The sequence below is a fragment of the Aedes albopictus genome, chromosome 3 (assembly GCF_035046485.1).
Source record: "Aedes albopictus strain Foshan chromosome 3, AalbF5, whole genome shotgun sequence".
NCBI lineage: Eukaryota > Metazoa > Arthropoda > Insecta > Diptera > Culicidae > Aedes > Aedes albopictus.
This window is the reverse complement of record NC_085138.1, coordinates 108841496-108867616: the sequence shown is the minus strand read 5'-3', so window position 1 is coordinate 108867616 and position 26121 is coordinate 108841496. Positions and strand designations below refer to the sequence as shown.

General features: G+C 40.1%; 1 protein-coding gene across 1 annotated transcript in view; it reads left to right on the top strand.

The window, feature by feature from the left end:
- The first annotated feature begins 974 nt into the window (after window positions 1-974).
- The window catches only part of LOC109415018 (GTPase-activating protein), a 102889-nt gene continuing 77742 nt past the window's right edge, over window positions 975-26121 (top strand). Inside the window, exons 1-2 of the mRNA XM_062856668.1 lie at window positions 975-1223; window positions 1363-2187. Coding sequence (XP_062712652.1) covers window positions 2133-2187 — 55 coding nt within the window. The 5' untranslated portion in view covers window positions 975-1223; window positions 1363-2132. The remainder of the gene's footprint in view (window positions 1224-1362; window positions 2188-26121) is intronic.

Below are 26121 nucleotides of genomic sequence, written 5' to 3'. Positions count from 1 at the left end.
ATTAGTATTATATAAGTCATAGTTTGATTCTTCCCTGACATGTATCAATGAAATGGAACGTCGTAATAGGCTAAAATTTTGACTAGTTGTTTAGTTATTTCCCAGATCTGTTAAAATTTCAGCGGTGCACAAAATTGCATTTCAAAGATATTGTATTTCAAAAGTGTTTATGATGATTTATAAAGCTCGTGTCAAACCTTCAAAAATGAATAAAATTCAAACTCATCTCAAAAAGTTTCTAGGGGTGTTCCAACAGATTTGAAAATGGCATTTTTCTACATTTTACATGCGCTTTTATGCCCTACTAATAGGGTCTCTGATCACGGCAAAAGTTTTTTTTTTGTCGAACAGTGTAATCGGGAAAAGAAGCTCGAGAACAGTTGCTAAACCGAGTATACCTCTGCATCTCCATAGTTGGTTTGGGACTCAGTTGTTGTTAGATGGATAAGGTTGAGGGTGGAATTTGATCAACCTATGATTGGTAATGCAAACCCTCAAATGTTTTATGCAGTATTGTAACACGTTGTTTGGTAACCGGAGACAGTACTCTCAAAACAAGAAAAGGACAGATAATATCAATCACTAAACTATAGGGCACTGCATAAAGTTCTCTCCTTCTCTTTCACTCTTACATAAATTTTGTAAACAACAAGGCCAAGAAACGTCAATATCCCATACAAAATCAAAACAATGCAGTGCCCTATTGTATTTTGAACGTATAATTGTTTCTTTCTGTGAAACGTAACTGTGTCTCGCGAAGAAAATGATAATGTAATAAAGGAATTTGTTTTTTACCACAGCTTTGTCACACTTCGCACACAATGCCTCAGCGATTGTATTCATTCGGAGGTTTCTCGTTTCGTTGCGTATTCATTTTTAGACGCCCACCACAACGTGGAACGGACACGACAAAATCCGAACTCGGTCACCGCCGCCGCCAAGTAGACCGATTGAGGAAAAAGCATCCAGCCATTCGTTTCAGTTCGTGTTGAACCAGCAGCGTCGTCGGTCGTGTTTTCTTGCTTCCGTGGTGTGGTGTGTCGGTTCGTCACCGACGACCATCTACACACCGTCCGTCTGTCCCCGTGTATCGGCTCTCGAGCGAGCGCGTGTCGTGTCACACTACTGTGGCAGCGATTTGACGTGTTTTTTTTTCTCTTTGCTGTTTCGATGCAGCACAGTGCTTTAAAACTGGATTCATATCCACCGACGCACGACCAGGTGTTGAACCCACTTACATCCTTCTTCGCCTATCTCTAATGCCTGCCTACTAACCGATAGAGCGCTGCCTACAACTGCCGCAAGCCTTGGATATCCATAAAAATGCTAATTCGAATGTTTATTCTTTCTTCTTTTTTTCAGGCTTTTAATTAATTGATGCAACTTTATGGACATCCGATGCAACCGTTGAGCGAAAGTGCGCGGGTGTTGTGGGGGTCGACCCCCTGAAGTGAGTGAATTTAAGGAAATTTACGATTCTCCACCGTAAGTTGGGAAGAAACCGAAGAGCAGCACAAATCCAGGTTAAACTTGCGCTGGAAAAAGGTAGGCGCTGTGACCGCATGCCGCCCTTGACGATGTGTGATGGAATGGAAGAAGACCGAAAAAATGCCTTTAAAGTGCGCTGAAATGTACGAATATGTATTAAAAAAGATGAATGAATAATAACAATAGGCTGAAGACGAAGCAAAAGTAGCAGGCGCAGTGTAAAAAGCACAGAAGAAAAAAAGAAGTTTGATCAAAACTAACATCCTGTCCACTCACGTTGTGCACTCCGTGAGTGCTCGGCACTCGTTGTGCAACAACACTCTGTTCCCTGTGGGCTAGTGTGTATACGTTGGGGCCAGTGAGAACAGCTTGGGTGTGTTAGTGTTGTTTGAAAATTTCTGAATTAAAGTGTACTGGAACGCGTGCGGCGAAGACGTGAAAGAAACCTACCGAGATTTTTTTATGAATAAACTCTGGTGAGTGACCCGTCGGTGTGGTGTGAGTGTGTAGCAATCGGTTGCTTCAACGTAGCGAAAGGTGCACAGTTTCCGTACGAATACAGTGTCGAGTGGCAGTCATTCGGCAGCAGCAGCAGCAGAGCTGTTTTGTGTATACACATTCGCAGTGCTAGTTATGGATTCAATATGGCTGACGACACACGCAAAGTCCGTGTTGAGGAACAATTAAAGATAAAAATAGGTAAGTTGTGCTGCATTTTTATCCCACTATGATACCCATTATCATCTGGAAAAATAGTGCCAAGTGAGTGAACGGTAGTGCAATTTATGAGAAAACTAGTGCAACGCCATAAAACCATCTCAAAACCAATGAAACAAAACCGAGATTTCTCCGTCGGATCTGTGGTGTTTCCTCCAGCTTCTCAATGGTAGAGCAGAAATCCCTGGAACCCAAAAAAAGGTTCCAACCCATACAAGTGAAAGGAACTGAAGAAATATCTTCCAGCTAGCAAAGATCGTGTGTGGTTGGTATTGGTGAAATTGATTGTCAACAGTGAGCGACGACGAAGAGATGTACCCGAAAAAATATCTGTCAATCGACTCAGAATTATTATGAATTACTCAATGACCAGTGACAACGGCGGCAACGACGACGACAACTAAGACGAAGGCTACCAAGAAGAGACAAAAACATACGGCACCACCAACACCAGCGCAGAATACCATAGAAAAATCCAAAGAACCTCTCCGTGTAAGACAGGAAGCTGGAACAGGTGGTAAAAAATCCTGCTTTTCTGGCTGTGCTCCTCGTGGGAAAATTGTGGGACCTTGGCCGAAGCAGCTGCACCGACAGGAAGTGTGCTGCTGGGCTCGTTTCCTGGCAGGGTTTTTTCTGCCGGTTCGAGCTGTGATTCCGTTTACCGAGGTCGCTCGCCAACGCCAGTCGTCTCGGACAGAAGAAGCGAATGTTTGATTGTGCTTCTGAGGGTGATGGTGTGTGCAAATTTATTGATCTGTGTGTTGTACTGTTATGGATGATGGGTTTTTCGTATCAATGCTATTGAACTGCAGATAATTGTGAATGCACAAAGTGAGTTTAAGGAGCGGATGTGGTAGGCGAAGGGCCGAGGGTCGTCGGTGGCGATAAAAAATCGTGAATAATAATGATTCAGGGAAATTTAAAACATTTATGCATATTGAGTACACAAGAAAGAGAGGTTTTTGAATCTGATAAATTGTATACATATAGTTTTCATAAAACTTAATCTCTGATGTCCATAATGATTTTAGAAGAATATTCCATTGACTGTTCTACACTGATGTCCTTGTTAGGGAAACACCATGGAGTTCTAGTAATAATACCTCATTAGAACGTTATATAGAATACGATACTCTCCTCCAATTCTTACTATGAATCGATAATCGGAAAGGTTAATCGCCAGACGAATTTGTCTTTAGGATAATGAAAATTTCACTGCCACTCCTGTGCTATTTGAAACCTCAATCCGAGTGGTTACAGGATGGTTCATAAAGTATACCTACTGTTAGCAATTTCTTGTGGCAATTAGCCTCTCGACCCTGATATATATCCGTTTCTAGTATGCCTCCCTTTAGTTTTTGAAGAATTTTGTTTGCAGAGAGATCTTAGAGGTTCCATCCAGAAAATTCAAGAAAGCTTTGGTTGATTTTTTTTTTTTCGGAAAAACCGATCAAGAAGTTTCTTGATGATTTTTTTTTCTTGAATTAACTTTTAAGATTGGTCCTGAAACTCGCAAGAGGACATTTTCAGATATTACGAAAAATTTTCTCGAGGATTTCAACAGAACTATTTACAAACATTTTTTGTTTTCAAAGGATTTATCCGAGGGTTCTTAAAAATCCTAAAATAAACTGCACCCAATATTTCTCCAAGGTTTCCTCTGAAACTGTCTTCGAAAAATCTTCAAAAGATTGCTTCAGATATTTTTCCATGGATTTCCTTAGAAATCCTACCAAAAAATTGTCCATAAATTTCTTCGAGGAATGCTCAAGAAATTTTACCGAATTCTTCTAAAAGTTTCGGTGAGAATATACCCTTAGGTCCACCCACCATTTGTTTCAAGAATTTCTCCAAAGTCTCTCCTATGAATTTCTTCAAGGAATAATACGATCACTCTAAAAATTCCTCCGAATCCTTTTCTAAGGCTTCCTCCATTAATTTGTCCAGGATCTCCACTAAGCATGGTTAATCAAAAATTCGCCAAAGGATTGTTTTGAAAATTTAGACGAGGTTTTTTTTCTAAAGACTATTTTCAGACATTTTTGCGATGAAATTTCAAAGAAATTCTTCTGGGAAATAAAATTCTCCCGTAGATTCGTCCGAGGATTATTCATAAAATGTCTCTTCCAAAAGTTTATCCGAAGATGAGTACAGATAATCTTCTTCAAGTCCTCTTTAAGTTTATCCATATTTTTACAATGATTTCTCCAAAATTTCTCAAAAAATCATAACAAGAAGATCTCCTAACACTCTCTCAAAGACTCCTCCAGAAATTTCTCCGACTTCTGATCTAAAAGTTAGTCCAGTAACTCTTCAAAACATTTTTCCAAATTGTTATTCGAAGAACATATCTACGGATTCATTACTCTGAAATTTGCTCAAAGTTGATTTTAAGAGCTCTTCCGATGTTTTCTTGGATAATTTATGAAAGATTTCATTTAGGAACTACTCCAGAAATCCCTTTGATTACTCCTCCAAAAATTTCCTCGATTCCTCCAGGAATGTGTTAGAAAATGCGAAGCTGATGAAAAACATTTGGAAAGCTGCTCAACTGAACGCTTGAGAGTCCATGTACATCGTCATAGCTGATCGTCCTCTTATGAACGAAGACGATGCTCTTCTCTCTTTAGCCTGACAAAGGTGAGAATTCAGTGAAATTTCAACAATTTCGTCGAATACTGTGCGCAGTATGATGATATTAGTGCCTGACGTAATCAGTCGAAGCTCGTCCTGTCGATAGGCAACGTCAAACCCAAAACCGGTCGACTTAAACAGATATTTTTATATCCTTTTGTTTTGTTGTAAGAACTATAACCGATGTGTCCTGTTTCGATTAGCGTTCTATGTGTATTGTCGAGATTCTTATGTTACCATAAAACTCAACAAATCGAAGTTCCTTTAAGTATTTCTTCAGGAATTTCCCAATTTATTTATTTATTTAACTTGCAGAAATTTCAACCGGAATTATTCAAGGTTTCCTTCTCAGTTTTCCTCACTGGATTACTAAATGATTACTTATAACCATTCCATCAGATTCCAATAGTTCTTGCTTTTGTCTTTATGAACGAGTTTTTTTGCAAGTCGTAAAGTTTATCTCGGGATTTCAATGAGTGTTTTCCCACAAATCCTTTTGCGATTTTCCCGGAAATACTACAGCATTTCCTCCTCGTATTTCAGTGATTCCTCTCGAGATTATTCCACCGATTTCTCCTGGAATTATCCCAGTGTATCTTTGCTGCCGGGATTCGGTATTCTTCCAGGGATTCATCCAAAGATACAGTTCAGGAATGTACTAGAGATGCCCATATTTAGATTTTTTTTCGGGGATTTCTCCCAGGACTTCTTCAAAGTTTACTTCAGAGATTTTTCTCGGGATTTCTTCAAGAATTTTCTTTGGAAGTTTGGAACTCTATCTTCCCGGTGTTTCAAACTTCATTCTGTCTTATAGAAAACAAAACAAGAGCACTGATAATTGGTCATGCATCGGATTTAAGAATATCCTAGCCCAACAAGAGATACAGTTTTGATGTTTTCTGTAAATATGTTTATCTATCCAAACTTAGTTCGGCCAATCAATCATTAGTAAGAAATCCTAAAACAAATAGCATTGGGAAGGAAAAAAAAATGTTGCTAATATCTTGACTCAGTGAAAAGATGTCGTGAAGATAGCGTCTTCAACGCAATCATTCAAGTGTATAAAATCAATGTGTCTATATGTATCTATTCAACTATTCAGCAATTCCTCCTTATAAATGAATTTCTCCTAGGATTTCTACCAAGTTTCCTTAATAGTTCCTCCAGGATTCCTCATGAGAACCCTTAAAGCATTCTTCGAAAGAATCCTGCATGTTCCTACCAGTATTCTTCAGAATTCCTTCGGGTTTCCATGTTGAATCTCTCTTGGGATTCACTCATTAATTTCTTCCCCAGGTTTCCTCTAAGAAATCTTCCCGATACTCATTGTTTCGGATTCTTTCAAGGATTCGCCCGGGGCATTCTTTCATGTATTTCTTCAAAATTTTCTTTAGTGTTTCTTTGTTTTATAACTGTTTTTTTCCTCGTTTCCTTCAGGAAATAATCCCAAATATCCTTCGACATCCCTCCACAAATTTCTCCCAGGATTCTTTAAGAGATTTCTTCAGATACTCCTTTGGAATTCCCTCAGGGATTCCTCTTGGTATTGCTTCCTGGATTTTTTTCGGGGATTCCTCCAGCGAGAATCCTACTTATTTTTCCTTGGAGTTCCTCTAAATGATTTCTTGAAGGATTTCTCTCGGGATTCATTCGGGGGTTTCTCCAGAATTGTTATAGATATATCTCCCAAAATTCCTTCATAGATTTCTTCAAGATATTTAAAAAAACTGCTTTTGAGTTCCCTCTCAGAATAACTTCCAGATTTTTAAAGGATTTCTTCCAGGCATCCTGCAGGACTTTTACCGGGTTTCTTTCATTGATTCGTTCCGAGTAATTTTCCCAGGATTCCTTCACTGAGTACTCCCGGGATTCTTTCATTGATTCTTCTCAGGTTTCTACAGGGATTCCATCTGAGATGGAATGGATTCTTCCGGGAGTGCTTTACGAATTTCTGTCAGGATTTTTGTTGGGTTCTCTTCCCCTATTCTTTCAGGTATTCTTCCAGATATTTATGCATGGATTTTTCATTGCTTCTACATGGATTTATTTCAGGGGTTTCTTATGACATTTTTTTCAGGAAATTCTTCTGAGATTCATTCAATGATTTCTCCAGGAATTTCTTTCATGCAGTCCTCTCGGAATTCCTTCCTAGGTTTCTCCTGAAACTCCTTCCGGGATTTCTTTATCAATTTCTTCCGGTATTCCTTCAGCAATCCCTCCAGGACTCTCTCAGAAAGTCCGCTTGAGATTCTTTCAGGGAATGCTCCCGGGATTACTTCAGGGCTTTGTGCTGAGATTCTTCCTGGATTCTTTCAGGGATTTCACCAGGAATTCCTTCTGATTTCTCCCGGGGTTCCTTCCGGAATTTTCCGGTGATTTACGCTGGGATTTCTTCTACTTACGATTTGGCCATCGCAGACGCCACCTCTCTCTCTGGACTTTTGTCCATATTCAATTTTGTATGGAGCGTAGACTTTGGCCAGACATCCCCCTCTCCCCTAAAAGTCTTCGTAGTTTATGGACAGGTCCTGGTGTCCAGATGCTCCAAATGCATCGTCATTTATGGATTGTCCCTTACGAATAGATCTTGGACCAGCTGGCAATCGAATCCGAACACTCTCAGTATGGTCATACAGAGAGTGTCTACTACCTGGAAAAACCTGGAAAACCGATAATCCTCAGCGAATTTCATTTAACAGGCAAAAACCTGGAATACTGAGTACTCAAGGAAATTTTACTCCGATAAAAAATAAAACATTCGGTAGTATGCAAACTTTTAAACTTGTAGATCTACTCAAAAGAAGAGTCCATGAAAAAAAGCTTTCTAGTATGTAGCGCTATCTTCTTTAGAACATGAGCTTTTAATACATGTAGAACAAACTGTGAAAACACATATTTTTCCGGTAATGCTGCAGGTTCTTACTGGTAGCATATGATTCCGTTAAGACGTTGAAAATTCCTCTGAATAATTATTCGAAAAGCAAGTTAAATCAAGAAGGAATCTGGATAACCGTGGAACACTAGGAGAGCTCCTGTTGCAAATTCCACGTGACATGAATAAACCTGGTAGTTAAAATCCATCTAAAAATTCCGCTACAAGGTTTTTTCCAGAAATTCCGTCAGGGTTTCTTTTTGGAATTTCTTTAGAAATACCACCCAGGATTTCTCACAAGATTTCTCGGATATGCATACTTCCGGATTCCTTCCTGCATTGTTTTTCCAGGATTCCTGAATTCCGACCGGTTTTTCCTGGAGTTTTTCACGGGAATGCCACATAATTTCTTCCGGTTATTGCTCCCAGAACCCCTCGTGGGGTTTCCAAAGTTTCTCCTGCGTTTTGCTCAAAATAATTTTCGTAGGACATCTACCAGTAAAGAGAAGAACAAGCCTAGGGTTGAAAATCTCTATAATAAAGTAATATGTAATAATAATAATTCTACCAGAATTTATCCCAAATTCTCTAAGAATTTTTGTCGGGATAAATCAGAATTTCATTTTTATTTTGGGGATTTTCTCTCAGAGTTGCTACAGGACTTATTCCTGGCAGTTCTACTAGAATTTCTCCAAGGATTTCTCAAAGAGTTTTCACCGAATTTTCTGCCGGAGTTCTTCCCGCAATTTCTCCCGAAGTTTTTCCTATAATTTCTTCATAAAATTCCAGCGAGTTTTGTCCTAGAGTTCCTTCCTGGTTTTCTACAAGCGTTTCAGCTGGCATATGAAGTTTCACCTGAGATTTTTCACGGAGTTTCTCCTGGAGCTTCTCTCAGAAGAATCCTTCGGATGTTGGTGCTGGGGATGTCTCCCAGAATTTTTCTGAATTTACTCTGGACTTTCGCCTAAGATTTTTTTTTTCAGTGTGCCTTCTGGGATTACTACAAGAACTATTCTGCCGTGTCCAGCTTAGAGTTGTCCCATGTTCTATTGGAATACCTATTAACATGGGACAAGTATGCTGCACACGGCAGTAGTGCGGATAGGGATGTGGAACCATCTCGACAGGGCTCCTATTTTGAGCACTTTTCTGCTATAATCAGCCAATTTTGAACAAATTGACACAATTTTTGGAACGCGGTGAGATACGCGTAGTATATCCCTTTCGTGACGAACCAGCACAACTGTGCTGTTGAGCAATAACAGTTTTATGTAATTTTTTCAACTGTTTAGTCTTTGGTTTACCTGATGTAAATTGTTTTGATGATTGAGCCATTACTTATACTTGCATGTGTGTAAACAAGCTTTTGGATATGTTGTGTGTGCAATTTACTACATGTTTAACTAAACAAAAAGTGAGCAAAAATTTAAAAAAAAAACATGAAAAAGTTTTCTCTGTCGCAATTTTTTTCTTTTTCATTTATCTAGGTGGAAAAAGCTGGGAATCGAAAGACAAAGAGTAGCTCTAGCAAATGTCAAAGAAAAAGTATTGATATGTTAAAAAGTTTGAAAGTTCTGGAGATCCAAATTTGACCAATTTATATGGAAATTTCACGTTTTTGAGCTCTGTCGCGAAAGGGATATAGCCGTGTACAAAATTTTAAGTCAATTGATTTGGAATTGACCGAGTTATAGCGAAGAGTACCCAAAATACCGGCCAAGTGGCTCGCTACCCTATTGAATCAAGAAGGAATATTTCTCATTGAATTCTTCCCGTGATTTCTTTCAGAGCCGAGCTTTTCCACGTAGTTGTGCTGGATTTCTTGCAGTGATCCACCTATTTTTTCGCCGATTTTCTCTGGATTTTTCCCAGACCTTTTCCCGGATTTTTTACCGGATGTTTTTTTCCGAGATTCTGGATACTCCTTCAGGGATTTCTTTAAAAGTTACTCCCAGAGATCTTGCCGGGATTTTTCCACAGGTTTTCCTCAGAATGTCTGCTGGATAACTTACGATATCCCTCATGAGAAATTCGTGGAATGATATCCGAAGGAATCCAAGGGAAATCTTGCGACAAACTCCGCAAAGTCTTATAGAAGAAATCTCGAAAAAACCTGAGAAAAAATGAGACATCTCGGAAAAAAGTTTTAAGAGTAATCTCGACAGGAAATATTAAGGACATCCAAGCAGGAGCTCTGAAAGAAGGAACTCTGGTAAAAATCTCAGGAGGAACAACACTCAGAAATCTTGGAAGATGTTGTTTCAATTTTTAGAAATATGTTTGTAAAGTTTTGAAAAATAGGGTGACGTCGGCTATTAAAGGCAGGTTTGTTCTCTTTGTCATGAGGGGTTTTTGTCGGCCAAATTACCTAAAACTTGGTCGTATAATTCAATTCTATTCAATTCACTTCTATCGAGCTAATTCTACACTCGACTCAAAGTGCGTTTTTCGGTATTAATCGTAACTCCTTACGGTTACAAGAGGTCGCCTAAACCAGCTCCCAGGATTGTCGTCGCAAGAATCCCACATATCACCAGCGGTAAAAGTGCATTCATCTGGACTCGATTGCGATGTTCCACTTAAAATTCCAGCGTCATACCGTGAAAAATTATCCCATGATTGATGTTTGTTTGTGCGTTACGCTTCCAAATGAGCGAAACAATTCCAAATGACCGTTCAACTGTCTTCATTCCACCACTGCATTGCTGGCTGGATCGCCGACTTGAACATGGACAGCACTGCACTGGTGGTAATGCGATCCATATTGTTTCCTCCCAGAGCAATCTCGCACGACCTACGCCACAGTTAAGCCCGCGCGCAGCGCACACGTTAGTGCTGGTGTAATTTATCTTCTCCAATTAACATTTTGCACTAATTTACCACTTTCTATTTCATTCTATTTAATTAAAGTCTGTTCAGCCGTCAGACGCGCGATGGACGTAGGCTGTGCGCAAGCGTTCAACGCTACTACGTAAGACTACGAGTACGGACAAACGCTTCCATCTGCGCGTAAGACTTGACACTTGGCGGCGGTGGCGGGGCGTAACACTGACCCCAGCGATCGTCCCTCTTGTCCCTCTTCACCGTTCGTGCGGGGGTATTACGCCAGAACCGGAGAAGATGGTGAACACGGATAAAGTCTCACGGGGGTGCTTATCGCATCCGACCGACAGACGCGACGCACGCCAGCGCAGCGTAGTGACCATCATCATTGTCCATCATCCGGATCGGATGGTTGTATAATAATTATATCTGCAATTCATGAGGCAGAAGCCAAAACAAAATTTGCCGTTCGTAATAGTTTTGAATGGGGTGTGTCTTCCCCCAACCAGCCAGCCAGTCAGCAGCGGCGAAGCTACCTGGACTCGGGCCGATCCGGAGTGGTTGAAGTAATTTATGGCATTTCTTTTACGACCGGTCGTGTTTTCTCACCTGGGCTAAGGCCCCAAACAATTGTCGTTCGTGACAATACAATGTGCCAGTCAGTCCAGGTAGTTCTCGGAGGAAGTTTTGAATTGCAAACCGGAAATTTCGGAAGAAAATGTCGCCCGTTAGTGGCGATGAAATATGGTCAGTGGAACGTAGCACGGTGGGACAAAAATGAGTATTTGGCGACCAAATTCACAATTCACGACGAGGTAATTTTGTCGTCAATATCTCTCGCTTCTTCTTCTTCTTCTTTATGGCTCGTCGTTCGCATTGGAACTTAGCCTGCCTAACTTCAACTTAATTTTCTTAGCGCACTTCCACAGTTAAAGTTATCAATTGAAGGGCTTCCTTTACCTGCCATTGCATGAATTTGTACATTGTGTGACAAGTACAATGATACACTATGTCCAGGAAGTCGAGAAAATTTTCCCGGCCGGAACGGGAATGGAACCCACTGTCTCCGGTTTGGTGATCCATAGCCTCATCCACTAGGCTAGCTGGAGACCCTTCTTCAATATCTAAGAAATTATAATGAAAATGCAGTCAAAATATCAGGCAGCTTCTTCTATTGGCAAAATTTCATAAGCATTTATTGAAGGATTTGTGTTGTACTTTTTTTTATCTAAACTTTCTAAGAAATTTGTGAATAAAATTACGAAACCAACATGCTGTGGATTTATTTGTCAGAAAATTCGAGAATTATAATCCGGAGGTTTCTCCCTCTGGAGTGTTAAGCTCAATTCCCTTATGACCCTTCTTAGGGCACCAAAGGCTACTGCTTATATGAATCTGTGTTGGTTATAAAAGACAGATGACTTTTTTGGAAATGTGAAATTTTTTTTTCGCTCTTTCTGTTTTATTATGCAATACAGTATTGTCTCTATTTGAGGAATCATTGTTCGAATCTCTCAAGGAACCTTACTCAAAATTCCTGAAGGAATCCCCAAGGAGTTGTTGGATAAATCCTTGATGAAATTCGTTAAGTAAACCCTGCGCCAATCCCACCAGTAATCCTTTAAAAAAATCCCCGCTGGAATCACTGATGGAATATCGAGAGGACTCGTCTTAGGAGTCCCTTATGAAATATGCGAGTATCTCATGGAAAAAACTTCTGAATTAGGAGATAATCCTGGAACCATCGCATGAAGAATTTCAGCAGAATTTCCGGGAACAATTATAGTAGAAATAACTAGAAGAATCCCAGTCGGAATTTCTAGACGGATCTTAGGAGGAATCCACGAAAAAATACCTGGAGAAATTTTTAAGAGAATCCTCAGAGAAACCCCAGGGAAAATTGTTTGGGAATCCCAAGAAGAATTCCTGTAGAAATCTCATCAAAAAGTACTGAATAGAAAAGAGATATACTACCCGTCATAAGTATAGACTCACAAAAAGTATTGCAACAATATTGCATCTCCCTGACTCACTTCGATATCTCTAAAACCAGAACACCTACGAAAATACCGCCTTCAGAAAAGTTGCTGCCTTTGGGCCTCTGAATCACTTAGCTGAAGACAGCATCTTCGTAAGTCAATGTGATGCAATATTGTTGCAATACTTTCAGTGAGTTCATGCTTAAGACGGGTAGTGTACCTTGGTAAATCCTAGAAGGAATTCATGGAGCTATTTCAGCAGGCATTTCTGGAGGAATCCTAACAGAAGTAATTTATGGATGAATTACCAATTGAAGTTTTTGAAGGCACTTCTTTAAGAGTCCTTGAAGAAATTCTTACAGAAACCCAAGAAATATTTCTGGAGGAATCTTGTCAGAAATTCTTGGAGGAATTCTAGCAAGAATTCCTAGAGGTTTCTAGCTGAAATAAGTACAAGAATTCCAATAGAAACTTCTGTATATATCAAAGAAGGAATCTTTAGAAACAAATTTCTGAAACATTTTTTTAATCCTTGGGAAAACTCAAGGAGAAATCAGGGAGTGTTTCTGTGGGAATCTTATCTCCATCTCCTAGATGAATCCCTGCAGGAATTATTATGAATACAATGAATAATGATAAAATAATGTCACAGAAAACAGACATAACACTTGAATTATGTCTATCCTACACCAATATAACGATCAATAAAGAAATTATAGTTTTCCGAGTGCAAACGCACAGCGCTCGCTTCATTTTTGTTCGAGTTTAACGTTTACACACTACTGTCTCCTATGTCATGGTCATGACCAGACACCGTATTTCTACCATATTCTGCGTGTGTATGCTTCCGTGAATATAATTTTAATCGAAAAATATTTAAAATGTTCCATCTTTTTGTTTCGTGATAATGTGTTATTCATTAGTTATAACTATGAAAGAATATGTAACCTCAATATAAAGTAACGCAAATAAAAACACAGGGTTCCTACCGTATTGTTTCACGGTATTCTATTAAGCATTCTTCCTCGAATTCTTTCCGAAGGGTCATCCGGATTTCTGTAATTTCATTAAAGATTTCTGGGAACATGCTTCTAGAGTTTCTCCCAGGATTTCTACCAAAGTCTCTCTCAGTGTATTTCTTAAGGGATCTCGCGTGATTTCTCTTGTAGTTTCACCTGAGATTGCTCTGAAAGGTCCTTCTTGGCTTCTTGACAAATTTCTTCCGATGTTGCTTCCACGATATATCTTTTGGAGTTTTTCAGGATTTATTCCAGACTTTCTGCCAAGATTTTTTTTTCTGGGGGTTCTTCTGGAATACTTTTTGAAAATTGTTCTTGGTATTGCAAATATTTCTAATAAAGCTTTTCTTGCGAATTCAGAGATTTTTCCAGGCTTTGTCTCGTAATTGTTTCAGAACTTCGAAAGCCCTACAGGAAATTATCACTAAATTGTGTGTGTGTGTGTGTTCTTTTTGGGGCTTCTCTAATAGGGTTCTTCTAGGGAAGTTTTTTCGATGTTTCTCCGGTTATATCCTACAAACTTTCCTGTAACTCATTACTTGAGTATTATTCCCATGATTTCTGATTAATCTCATGAGAAACTTTGGAAAGAATTAATGGAGAAATCTAAACAGGAACATAAGAAGAAGTCCTGAGTAAAACTGAGACATAATGATGATGATCCTGTACCCACCATCAGTAGTGCAAGGATTACCTATGGTTGCAGAATTCCTGAGTAAAACTGGGACATCTCGTAAAAATGTTTGGAAGTAATTCCGGGGCAAAATATTGGGGAAGTTCAAGGGAAATCCCAGGAGGAACTCTGAACATCTCTTAAAAGTGCGGGAGAGACTGCGGTAGCAATCTTGCGTAGAATTCTCTGCAACAAGAGCTTCTACAGAAGTCTCGCCAAAATCTCAAGAGAAATTATTGGAAAGCCATCCCGGAAAACCACTAAAGGAAATCCCTGAATTTTCAGAAAGTATTCGGAAAAGTCCCGTGAGACACTCTTTGGGAGCATACCGGGAAAAGCTCCCGGGAGTAATCCCGGAAGATAGTTCTTCAGAGTCTCCATGAAAGACTCCTGCAGAAATTATGGTAGAAATTCCAGCAAAAACGAAGAAATTCCAGAAAGAGCACCGGAAAATCTGGTATACCTCTAAATGAAATCTTAGAATAAACTTCTTTGGATGAAATCTTGTAACAAACTCTTGGCAAAAAAACATTAAAAAATCTGGCAAACCTCCAGGAACATTTTTAGATAAATTCAATGAAGAATTCTGGGAGGGAAATGTGTAAATAATTCTGTAGCAAACTCCAAATCAATTTAAAGCAGGGTAGTGATAGAAATTAAGAAAGCATCCCGAAGGGGATTCAAAGAAGTATCCGGGAGAAATCCTCAGAGGAATTTCGAAACGAATTCTGGATAGGTTATTATTTAAAATATTAAACAAATCACTAAAGACATTGGCAATCCCTGAAGAAGTTCTTGAGATAAAAGTACACAAAGCTTATCGGTATATCTCGGAAAAATGTTTGTGAGTATGTAATTGCAGAAAGACATTTTAGTAAAATTCCGAAAATTACACTGAACACCACCTCTAATAGAAACCGCCGGGGAAATCATGTTGGGAACTCCAAGAGAAATTTTTGCAAAGCCATCCCGGAAAACTACTAAGAGAAATTTCTGAGGAAACTTTGGATAAGTTTTGGAAGGATTTCCGGAAGGGAGCACTCTGGGAGTCGACCTCGTGAAACCTGGGTTGAAATCTGGTAGATATCTCAGAAAAAAACTCAGAACTCCTGGAATGAAAACCGGAACAAATTCAGAAGGATTTTGGGAATCAATTCCGAGATACCTTTCTGGATAGAATCGTAGGAGGAACTTCAGAAAAAGAAAGACAAAAAACACTGGCAAACATCCAGGAAAAGATCCTCAGATAAATTCAAAGACAAACTCAGGAAGAAAACGCGGTAACAATTTTATAAAATACTGCAAAATAATTTAAAGAAGAATGGCGGTAGAAATCCAAGAAACACTTCGGAAGTAATCTCACTGAGGAACCATGGAAAGTATTTACCCTTAGAGGAATTTCTGAACAAATTCTGGACAGCTTTTTATGCGACATTACTATACCACCAAAAATAACCGTTGCGCATTACCATGCATCAATGCATTTCAACTCACGATGTACGACGAAATGTCATCCACAATCCGTAAACTTTATATAAATCGATCAAGCGTTTTACGAGTCAGCCTTATTAGTTTCGTCAGAAAACCGTGTTCTAGTTAACTTATTTTCACTGAATTGTATGCCGCTTTGATATCAGCAAACACATGGTGAATCTACAATTTGTCATCCCGGAATTGGTCTAGAATTTATCGCAGAATAATCATCTGACCGTGTAGTCGATGGGGTCTCACGAAAACCCCGCTTGGTATTCGTTGACGAAAGGTTTGTCCAACGGATTCAATCCGCTGAACAGGATACGTGACATTGCTTCTTACGTCGGATCAGGGTTGGAAAATGTCATAAATATGTCATTTAACTATTTGCGAATTTCACTGTCTCTAGTAAGAGATGTTTATCGACGACATCGGTGTCTTTCCTCAAATAAACAGCAATATTGAAGGTTTATGCTCACGGACGGAAATTGGCACAATAATGGTGGAACTAAAAACTGTCATGACATTTTTTCCATGACATTTTCGTGACATATTTCAAATCTGCGCCGGATTGAGGAGTGTTATTTCTGAAGGAGTATGATTTGACAATTGATGTAATTTAGCCTGTGTCCCTTCCTGCGAAGAGGACAAATGAGGTCCTCTAGTCAGCTAGCAAGTTAGTGTAGATCTTCTTCCCATATTTTCAACAGAGTGTGGTGAAGTATTTCTTGGAGCTGCTTACTACCGTGGTCAAAAAATTTCAGTCGGGAGTTAATAATAATAATAATTTCCAGACATCACCTTTTTTTTGTTTCTAACCCATTGTGGCACAACGTAAGCCAACACAACGCTTCAAATTAAAGTGCGAATCCCTCACACACCGTTTGCTGTCACCGCGTGTCGGGTTGTTTTATGTCCCAAAAGTGCCGTAATAGGCGCAACCAACAGCAGAGCAGTCAGTGGTATGCATGAATAGTGCAGTACTACACTACGCGCAACGCATCACCACAGACAAACAGACGTAACACCTTGAACGATTTTCATGGAAATCCATCGCGCAGTTCACACTACTATCACCTGGTGGTAAAGTTGCACGAATCACTGTGTTGTGCAATATCGTCAACAGAAGGCGCTAGTGTGAAACGTCAAACGCATAGGAAAACGATGCGCGCGTCTCTGGTTGTGAAAACCACAACTATGAAAATTTAAAATGATCGTTAAAAGCGTGGTCGATGGAAATTCCGCAAGTGTTACGTCTGTTTGTCTGTGGCATCACCATTGTATGGCCCTCGTCGTGGTTGCATCGCAACGGCGGCAGCCGAAGAAGAAGCCACAACGCGTGGGCGTTGTCGATTTCACTGCCATTGTATGCCACCGTGTGGCATCCTGTTTTGCATTTTTCTGCTCCCATTATGGGTGACGGACGACGACACCGCCCTGCCAGCTTGGACCCCAACCCCAAGCAATTGACAGGGCCCGGGCGAAAGCGAAAGCTCGTCACTCTGTCTTCTTCTAAACAAGCGGGGTGAGTTGCGCCAACAACATCCAACGCGCAGCGCGTTGCGCCGATGATGGATGAAAGTGCTACTACCGCCGCAACCGCCCCCCGGTTAGGGGTTGGAGGGCGATGAACTCCCCCTTGGAAACTTATGGAGATATCGTGGGGACTTTTCCCTTTGGGGCTGCGTTCAATGGGGCATCTTCATAAACAGGTGATTTCAGCGTAGAAAGTGAATATTGTGCCGCTACAACAGATTTTGAGCTAATAATGACAGTTAATAATGGTAATTGGCAGCAGTGAGCAGATTATCAAATTACGTTAGTAATTAGAAGTAATGGAATCATACTATGTAATATAGTTATTGTGAACAGTACAGCCAAAAAATGTAGAAGAGATAAATTGTTGTGAACAGAAAGGTATGAGATAATTCACTCAAAAGCAATCTTGTTCGGGTGTTTTCTTAGATATCGAAGGTGCTTTTAACAACGTGTCTTTCGATGCCATATTAGAAGCCGCACGGAGTCATGGTATATATCCAATTATTTCCAATTGGATTCACCAAATGCTCAAATACCAACATCTTGTCTCGACATTACTTCAAGTAGTGATTGAAATTAGGGTTCGTGGATGCCCTCAAGGGGGAGTCTGTCCTGCTGGGTTGCAGTCTAACGCTTGCTTGCAGATTTCGTTTCCGCCCCTGCGTAGAGTGTGGCCGACCTACCTAACTCGACTTTCGCTCCAGAATTTCTGTCGCAATCGGCTTCTGATGACATCGACGATGGAGCTCCACGTTGGCGATCCAATTGTGAGACCACCATGCACGAATTATATACCGGCATCTATTGATAAGACTTGCAGACGTTGAGTGTTATCCGCTGATACACACCACGTTTCACTGGCGTATAGCAGCACAGATTTCACGTTCGAGTTGAAAATTCGGATTTTGGTGTGTCGACTGATCTAGTTGTTTTTTCCATACATTTCTTAAACTCGCAAAAGCAGCCCTCGCCATCTTGATCCGTGTACCTATGTCAATCTTGGTGCCGAAATTGGCCGCCATTTGGCTACCAAGATATTGGAAGCTTTCAACATTCTCCACTGATTTCCCAGCTACCGTGTTTACATCCAACGATTTGGTCTTGTTGACGTTGATGGTAAGACCTGTCGCTGAGGAGCAATTGGCAAGATCATCGAGCTTGCTCTGCATATCAGAGCGCCGTTGAGCTAGGAGAGCAACGTCATCAGCCAATTCAAAGTCATTGAGGTGCTCCATGGTAATGGGCTGCCACAGCAATACACGATTTGGTTCACGGTCGATCGCACCTACCAGGATCTCGTCGTTACGATGAGGAACAGTAGCGGTGATAGTATACATCCTTGCCTCACTCCAGCAACGACCCGGATGGGATCGGACAAAACACCGTTGTGCAGTACTCTGCACAAAAATGCCCTGTACTGTGCTTCAATGAGGCCGATGATTTTCTCAGGAACACCCTTGCGCCTGAGGGCTTCCCACATGTTTCCGTGATTGAGACGATCGAAAGCTTTTTCGTAATCAATGAACAACAGGTAGAGAGACTCTTGGAATTCATTGATTTGCTCCACAATGATACGGAGCGTGACAATATGGTCCACATAGGATCGTCCGTCACGAAATCCTGCTTGCTGCCATTGGAGAGATGCGTCAATCTTCTCCTATATCCGGTTAAGGATCACTTTGCATAGGACTTTGAGAACGATACACAGTAACATGATTCCCCGCCAATTATCACATACAGTCAGGTCACCCTTTTTGGGTACCTTTACTAAGACGCCTTGCATCCAGTCGGCCGGAAATGTTGCGGTTTTCCATATGTTGCGGAATAATTGATGCAGTAGTTGTGCGGATACTACGGGGTCAGCTTTGAGCATCTCAGCTGATATACGATCGACCCCTGGGGTCCTGTTCGATTTCATGCTACGGATGGCTGTTTCTATCTCCTGCACTGATGGAGCTTTAGTGTTGACACGGGTAATGCGTCGAACCCTTGGTGGATCATGCTGATGTGTTGATAGCGTGGCCGACACTTGAAAAAGGTTTCCAAAGTGCTCGAACCAGCGTTTCAACTGGTCAGCCGGGTCGGTCAGCAACTGTCCATATGTGCTTTCACGGGCATCGTAGCATTCATCTTAGTCCCACTAAGGCGACGTGATACATCGTAGAGAAGACGGATGTCGCCGGTGTTTGTGGCTTTCTCGCCTTCGTAGGCTAGGGAGTCCGCCCACGCCCTTTTGTCCTGTCTACATGAATATTTCTCTTCCTTCTCGAGAGCCGAATAGCGCTGACAGGCTACGGCTTTGGCTCCTCGTGTTTTCGCTCGCTCTATCCCGGCTTTGGCGTTTCTTCACTCCCCTATCTTCCTCCAGGTATCATCCGTGATCCACTGCTTTCTTCGGGTGCGTAGCTCACCCAAATTATTCTCGCCGGTGGCTATGAAGGCATTCTTGATGGCGCTCCATTGATCTTCTACGCTTCCACCTTCTGGGATAGCACGGTTCTCTAGCTCCTCACCGAAGGACTTTGTCACCGCAGCATCTACCAGTCGGCGTGTACCGAACCCGATTTTCTCCTCCTGTCGATGGATCCTACCAATGCGCAGTCGGAACTCGCCGATTAGGAGATGATGGTCGGACGCAATGTCAGCGCTACGTTTGTTTCGCACATCAAGAAGGCTCCGTCTCCATTTTCAGCTGATGCAGATGTGGTCGATTTGATTTTCCGTGACGCCATCACGGGAAACCCATGTCACTTTGTGCAATGTTTGATGAGGAAAGAGTGATCCCCCTATCACCATGTCATTGTTGCCACAAAACTCTGCAAACAGCTCCCCGTTTTTGCTCATTTCTCCGAGACCATGGCGTCCCATGACGTGCTCATAGTCCGAGTTGTCGGAACCAACCTTCGCGTTGAAGCCGCCCATGAGGATCTTGATATCACCTTTCGGAATCTTGTCCACGACAGCATTCAGTTGACTGTAAAAGTTCTTTTTGTCTTGCAATTCGGCAGCATCGGTTGGCGCGTAACATTGGATCTGGTAAGGTTTCGAACCCGTGTTCAGAATCTGGCCACATTTATCCTCTCATTAATAGGTTCCCACTTCATGAGCGCAGCGTGGGCGTGAGCGCTGAGCAGAAAACCAACTCCACGGTGGCGAGGAGCGTGTTCACCTCGTAGGCCAGAGTATAGCAGAATTTGACCCGACGCCAATCTGTGATCCCCAAAGTTCGGCCAACGGACTTCTCTTAGTCCTAGGATCTCAAGCTTCATACGGCATGCCTCATTGGCTAGTTGCGCCAGTTTACCCTGCTGGGCTAGGGTTAATACATTCCAAGTTCCAATTCTTGTCCGTTGTTTCGCGTTAAAAGTCGATGGCACGTAAAGTTCAGGAGGATTTATCATTCGTAAGTAGACAGCGATTATTTCAAAGAAATATTTTAGTAGTTATTGTGCTGGTAGCCTTATGCGCATTCGAATTTACCGTGAATTGGGGTTGCAGAATCATAAAATTAATGCGCTTCGAAAATAGTGAATATTATCATCTTGGAATGAAATAAATCAATTTATGAATTTAGTAAAACTATGTCGAATCACAAGAAAACTCAGCAGAGAGAGTTTATTTATGTGAGCATGTTATGGAAATGGTGGCAAACTATCAATTCATTGCTAATTTGGGCAAAATGAACTATTTTCCATTCACGTTAGCTAATTCTTCAATATGGCGACAACCATGATCAGCGAAAATAAAACGAAGGCAAGTTTACTTTTATGCAATAAACCTAGCAGTGCCGTAGTTTCTGCTTTTCCATCAACAGATGTCGTTACTAATCGAACGGATCGCCATCTGTTGAGAGTTTTAACAGTTTTATTGTGGTAATAATGATTGCCAGAAGGTTTACATATCGGAAAGTTTTGTTTACTCTTAAAATCTGTCTTTATGGATATCTTCAAGCATACTATAAAACATTTTATCAATGGTTTTCATAAAAGCAGTCATAAAACTGTGAGTTTTAATTATTGCTGTAATAAAACCCTAATAAAAATCAAAGAAAACCAATCAGCAATGAAATTGTTACTTGGGGGGACTGCCACTTTAGGTATAGCTTCCGGTGGAGGAGCATTTCATACTCAGCCGCTGGATGCCAGAACAGACGCTGTTTGAGCCGCACCTTCTTGGTGAACAGACGCTCGAGAGTTACCTCCTCCTCAGTCTAGCTGAAGTCAGAAGGACAACAGTGCCCAGGCTGCACTACCAGCTAAGCGCACAACTCTTAGCTGTCAGTCTTTGTCATCGCTTGACCCGGGGAAGCATGAGGTAGGAACTTGTGAGAACCAGAGCTATGTTGGACGCTCTCCTTTTCGACTCACCGTTTTGCAGCCCTCACAGCGCAGTGTCCATATATTTTGGTAGTTCCCTACCCCAACATACTTTTCTGTGATGTTACGAAAGGCGTTTCAGTTTCATTTCCATCTAATGAGTTCATCAAAGAGCCTCATCCACATTAACTTCATGGCATAATTGTAGAGTCCATCCAACAAAAAAAAACCTTCGAACAACGCATTAAATTTTCACTCCAACGAAAGCTACCTTCGCAATTACCGCACTAATCACCAATGACGACGACGACGTTACGATGGTGATCGGTTACGCCGCGCGCGTATACTCCCGTTCAGCCAAAAGTGTGTTCCTCGTCGTAAAGTGAAATTCGACTACTGGCAGCTCAGCTCTGAGCTCACATTTCCTTCAACCTGAGTTAATTGCAAAAATTACCACGCCCTCTAACATTGCCGAAAATAACAGAAACAAAAAAATCGGAGAAAAAATCGACAACTTACCTGACTATATTGACTACTGCTGGCGCTCTGTTGTACTGGCCCAACTAACCATCCCATTAGATGCCAGTGGAGTGCCCTAGGGTGGCTCATCATGTTATGGACTAACTAATACTTCTTTGGCCTTAAGATCTACTATGCAAATTTGTTCCCAAGAGGTAGTTCCTACCTCTTTTATCAACATGACGTATGCATTACCGAAATAAACGAAAGTAATCGTTATATATGTCTTATATTCATCGAATTTGGTAGTTTTCAGAGGGTTTGTAAAGTTACGCCAAGAAGGTGGCGGAGATCCACCCTGTTGTTGCAACACTATTGCTTACCCCCAGCGAAGCGAAAACAAAATCTGCACTTCGAACACCGGAAGCAACGCGGCGCCCCCCGAAAAGCATCAGCTGCTTCCTCTCGGAGTCACAAATGCGCAGCACCTCCAGCGAAGCGGAAAATCAGTCCCTCTCTATTCATATCGACGGCGGCAGCAATTTTCTAATTGGGCTCGTGCCGTCGGCCGCCGTCTCTCTAACCATCGTCATTACGATTATTTATACCGAGTTTTGTGGTAGTCGCGCGTTCGTAAGGCTTTTTACTGTACGCGCGGCAAGAGCCACACTTTTCCTGGCTTTTTTTTTCTCTTTTTGCTGTAAACCACCCAAAGAGTTAAGTTTTTTTGCTAATGTACTGTAGATTTGGGTGAAATTACTTATTATTTAACAAAAATAAATGAATAGAGAAACTAATATGAAACGAGCTCACCAACACCAGTCCAAATTCATTCTAATTCTAACCAAATCGTACACACCAAAAATCGATTGGGGGTTTCAGCAAAATTTTGTTTAATTTTGCCGAGCTGAAGGTTTCAGCAAAAAATTTACTGAAATTCAGCAAACTTTGCCGAAAGTTCAGCAGAAAAATTTGCTGAACCCTTCAGCTCGGCAAAATTCAGCAAAATATTGCTGAAAGCGTTTGGTGTGTATCCATCACACACCAAAAATCGATTGAGGGTTTCAGCAAAATTTTGCTGAATTTTGTCGAGCTGAAAGTTTCAGCAAAAAAATTGCTGATATTCAGCGAAATTTGCTGATTTGATCAGTAAACTCTGTCGATCACCAGTAACGTTTTGCTGAAATTCAGCAAACTTTGCCGAAAGTTCAGCAAAAAAAACAATGATGAGATTACCACGACAACATGGTGGATACACACCAAACGCTTTCAGCAATTTTTTGCTGAATTTTGCCGAGCTGAAGGGTCCAGCATTTTTTTTTTGCTGAACTTTCAGCAAAGTTGGCTGAATTTCAGTAAAACGTTGCTGGTGATCAGCAGAGTTTACTGAATAAATCAGCAAAATTTTACTGAATTTCAGAAAAATATTTGCTGAAACCTTCAGCTCGGCAAAATTCAGCAAAATTTTGCTGAAGCCCTCAATCGATTTTAAGTGTGTAGTATCGGGTTTTTTTATGTACAAAAATAAGCTCAATTTTCTGAAGAACGATCTAAATATGAGATCAACTAGTCTGGGACATAAATTTTCCTTCCAATGTATATCCGATTCCATGCAAATTGTATCCATCCGTGTTGATCAACTTCACCCAAAACAACGGTAGGATAGGGCTGCGTCCGCCCGCTCCATCTTAGGTCAGCGAATCGGTATCGACAATTTCCGAAAGTGCGTCGAACGTAATTTCGCCGCGCAAGCCTCTAGCGTAATCTTGTGCTTGGGCAAATAATGGGGTCGAACGGAAAGAAGCAAAAAAAAACTTTAAATTTCAGCTGACTGGTCATCCATGCCATCCGATGGCGCTGCTGTATGGCTACAATTGTGATGATTGCAATTAAAAGCACGTTCAGCTGAAAGCTAAACCAACCCAAACACCACCACCGCCGCCGCCAAACCACTAAAGCTTAATGGAGGGCTGTGCGAAAAAAAAAAAATATCCGATGGTGCGTACTTAACTGCTCGATTGGTCAATCAAGTGCGCTGTGCGATGTAAATCGAGAAATGTACGCATTTGGGTAAATTGTTTCGAAAGTGATTTTTTTTTATCTAATGTGCTCATTGAGGAATAGGAACTATAGCTTGACTGGTCCTATTCCGTATTGTATAGCCGTAAAAAAATACACGTTTTCCAGTTATAAAATGTGTCCTGAAACTTTCTTAAAAAAATGAATTTCTAAAATAAGCGTTTTTGTTGGCTCTCACAATCTGTCTTCACTAATTATTTTGCCCCACATCCCTCTACTAGATAAAATTGGAACAATTCTGAAGTAATAACTAATAACTCATAACCCGGGTAGAGCTTAATGGCAAAAGAATGGCAAATTTTACCATTAAAATATAATGTTTGAATGGCAAAATGTGTTATTTGTTTGTTTGAAATAAGAGTTAAAATAACAAAAATAATAACAAAATTTTGGTAGCAGAAAAACATAAAAATAACTTATTTTGCCATTGTAATAACAAAGTAATGGTAAAGCATGCGGATAAAATTGAAGAAAAAAATAAGTTATTATTGAGATATTGATAACAAAATAAGACCCAAATTAACTGTTATCGGCGAATAACAAAATATGACATTCTTGAGTTATTGATAATAGAATAAGAACAAATTTAGCTGTTTATGTGGCGATTATAATAATGGTAGGTTTAATTGTTCAAATTCAATTTCAAAATAATGGTAGATTCAGTTATTATTTCAAAGTAGCAGAAGAAAGGTAAAATGAGCCATTTCTTTTTTTCTTCAATAAAATTCAATCAATGTAAAAACAGTTTTATTTTGTGGAAATTAAAAACTCAAAACGAAACGAACTTAAAAATCAAATTCACTCTGATGAACGTAGCCACCGTTATGCTTGAAATATACAAAATAATAGTTAATGGTATATTAAGAGTAAAATATGTTATGCTGCCTAATGTTTATAAATAATTTCTCACAATATCAAAATAATGGTAAATTTAGCTAGGAAAGTAAATTATGTTATTGTTTTGATATTTTATACAATTCATTATAAAAGGTGCTAAATTGCAAGTTTTACCATGATAGTAATTTTTGTTATTGATGTGTTATTTAGCATTATTCATGAATAACATATCAATGACAAGATTTGCTATGATTGTATATTTTGCTATTGATTAGCTATTTTAAGTTTTTCATAATAACAGAAGAATGGCAAAACGAGATATGATGGCAAAACCAGTTATTATTTTGTCCTTTGTTTGCCATTAGCCTCTACCCGGGAAGTGATCGATTTCTGAGCAATTTAAACATTTATAGAAGCATTATTGTATCAAGCAGAACAATAATTATAGAATAGATATTTTTTCAATAGAGAATCCTGAATTAATTTCAGACATAGGGTATTTTATCCAATCGTGAACCCCTTAGAAGCTGAAATTTGCTCTGATCGACTGTATGATATCTTGATTTTTTTTATCAAAAAGCTCTATATCAACTATATTTTTTTCCTAATCTGTAGAGCCTTTTAATCACTGCGTCCATTATTTAGGAATATTGTGGTATGACCCATATTGAATTTGGTGCTAATCGATTATCCTGTCACAATAGAGCTGTGATGGATCAGCTCTATATATGTCCTTCACATTGCACATGAAACTGCAAGAAAACAATTTATATTTCTCAAAAAAAAAAAAAAAAAAAACATGTGTAATCTATATTGGTTTGTTGTTATCCTTTAGTGAACCATCCATTTCTTCTGTCATGTTAAATGATGCCAAAGTGGCCCAGTAAATATTTACAAATTTGTTGTAATATTCGAATTAACGCTTACAGACCAAATGGAAATACCAGGAACATGATCCATTATTTACTAGTTCAAATATATACATACATATAGGTAAAGAATTTAGATAACATATCCAACCACCGATTCCACTCTTTGATCTTTCTTGAAGGGCTCCGAAAAAAACATCTTTTGGGTCTCTTGATTTCGTCAGAAATCTTCGAAAATGAGTGCCAAGTTTTCAGAAAGCCATTACTGCTTTTAGAAGTCGTAGAACGATTAACATTCCTCCCACGCAATCTTGAACTTCTACTAGATAGAGCAAAAGCTTGTC